At 63.2% G+C, this 2260-nt stretch overlaps 1 protein-coding gene across 1 annotated transcript; it reads right to left on the reverse strand.

Moving 5' to 3' along the window:
• Nucleotides 1–6: 6 nt before the first annotated feature.
• Nucleotides 7–2254, reverse strand: SARS2 (seryl-tRNA synthetase 2, mitochondrial; the record flags this gene model as incomplete). The annotated part of the gene is made up of 12 exons (XM_010727889.1): nt 2141–2254; nt 1842–1937; nt 1725–1754; nt 1484–1624; nt 1349–1403; nt 1179–1242; nt 998–1103; nt 862–909; nt 670–778; nt 487–532; nt 300–387; nt 7–213 (listed from the first exon to the last, which is right to left on the reverse strand). Coding segments are annotated over exons 1-12 (1080 nt in total), but the record flags the coding sequence as incomplete, so codon positions are not given.
• Nucleotides 2255–2260: the final 6 nt, after the last annotated feature.

Raw genomic sequence — 2260 nt, forward strand, 5'->3', positions numbered from 1 at the left:
GCAGGGTTGTGTGAGGGGGGGTGGGAAACCATTGGGACATCGATTTGAGGGAGAGGATCCAAGCTGAGTCCCCCCCCTCCCCCCCTCCACCCCAACTGACCGATAGTGCAGCCCCAGCTCTGAAAAAATCTCCTTCTGCAGCATGAGGAATTCATCCAGCATCATCTCGCTCTCGGCCCCGCTTTCTGCTGCCGTCACCCCAAACATCTCCACCTGTGAGTACAGGGTGGTCCCGAAGCCCCCTCCCCATCTACTGCCTTCCTGTACGACCCCCCCCCCCCCAGCCTCCACCATCCCACCTTGGTGAACTGGTGCACACGATAAAGGCCCCAGGGCTCTCGGCCCGTGTCGGTCTCTGCACGGTAACACGTGCTGGAGCAGACAATCCTGTGTTGGGGGGAGAGGAAGAAATGATCAGAAGCGACCCCCACCAACACCCCCCACCCCTCCCTTACACCCCATCCCCACAATCTGCTGTTGCTGTACCTGACAGGCATGTCCTGCAGCCGCACCGCGTGGTCCATGAAGTAACCTGCAGGAGAAAAGAGGGGACAAGTGAGGGGTCTGGACACACCTTGACCCATCCTGTCTTAATTTTGCCCCGTTCTGAAGCATTTATCCCAGCTTCGTCCTGTTTCCTGTTTTTTTTTCTTTTGCCCTGTTTTTCACCTGCAATCCCCACCTCGGAGGTGCCAGCCAGGCACAGGTCCTCGAAGCGAGCCGGGTCGATGCAGTACACAGGAGATGGGGTGGTGTTGGGCTGCATCCCACAGCCCTCCTGGGGGAAGGAGGGGGGCACAGGGAACTCACTTGGTGGTGAGGAGGACAACAGGGACAGTGCAAGGACAGAGTGGCACTTACAAAGACAGCGCCGCGCAGCAGGTCAGGGACCGTCATGGGCAGGAAGCCCTGCAGGGCAGTGAGAGATGTAGGGGGCTGGGGGGGGGATCACGAGGCCCCACGGGGTCACAGGGTTCTCCTGGACTCGATTCCATACCTTGGGCACCAGTTTGGCCAGCACAAAGCGCACCAATGCGTGCTGCAGCAGCGCGCCTGCCCCGCACAGGTAATAGGATCGGTGACCTGAGATGTGTGACAGCCTCCTGCGGGGACAGAGCTGTCACCAGGATGGAGGTGACGTTGCGGTGAGCGATTCCTGTGTTGGGGAGGGGGCTCACCGCTGCCGGATGATGTCCAGCTCCTCACCCAGCTCCAGGTGTCCCTTAGGTTGGAAGTTGAACACTGCAGGGACAGAGGGAGCCTTTGTCGCTGTGGGATCCCCCTCTCCTGTTATCCATCCCCCTCTGTGCTGCCCATCCCTCCACCCCCATCCCCAGCTCGCCCCTACCTGGCTTCTCCCCCACCACCTCCAGCACACGGGCCTGGCTCTCATCACCAACAGGCTGCAGGAGGAAGGGAGGCAGGGGTTGACAGAAGGTCTGAACGTCTCCCACCCCCCACCCCCCCACGTTCCCCTGCTCACCGCTGCCGGGTGGGTGCTGTTGGGCAGCTGCAACGCGTGCAGGTAGAAGCGTTCATCCAACGCTGCCTCCTCTGCCAGCAGTTCCCTCAGCTTCAGCCTCACCGCACCGCCCCGTTCCCGCAGCGCTGTGTATTCGGGGACCTGAAGGAATGGGGGACGTGGGGACCACGCAGTGGCCACATCACCTCCCCTGCACACGGGGGGCTGGGGGGATCCGGAGCAACTCTGCCGGAGGTCTCACCGCATGCAGCGTGTCCTTGGCGTGGGTGGTCTGTGTGGGAGGAGAAATGGGTGAGATGGAGGGATGGAGGAGGGGCACAGAGTAATGTAGGTGCCGTAAGTTGAGGGGGGGGCTCACCACCAGGGCGTGCACTGCCAGGGCCACCTCCTCCTTCTCAGCCTCGAGTCGGGCGATGGCGGCACGCACCTCCTCCAGGCGGGTCCAGGTCTGCAGCTGGTGGGGGCGGGGGAGGGGGGTCTGTCACGAAGCCACGCCTCCAACACGCTAGAGGCTCCACCCCCTGCCCATAGCCTCTGCCCACATAGCCAGACCACGCCCCATAATGCTCATCTAGCCCCACTTCACAGGCCACGCCCCCAACGCTCCATAGCCCCGCCCACACCCACAGGCCACGTCCCCCCGCCTTTCCCGCTCACGATCTCACGTAGCTCTCCCTCCCGCAGCGGTCCTTTCCTCCGCTCCAGTTCCCGCGCGGCCTCCGCCGGGTGCGCGCTCAGCGCCGCCATATCGAGCTGCGGCCGCGCGCTCAGACCCTC

The sequence above is a fragment of the Meleagris gallopavo genome, unplaced genomic scaffold, assembly GCF_000146605.3.
Source record: "Meleagris gallopavo isolate NT-WF06-2002-E0010 breed Aviagen turkey brand Nicholas breeding stock unplaced genomic scaffold, Turkey_5.1 ChrUn_random_7180001949454, whole genome shotgun sequence".
NCBI lineage: Eukaryota > Metazoa > Chordata > Aves > Galliformes > Phasianidae > Meleagris > Meleagris gallopavo.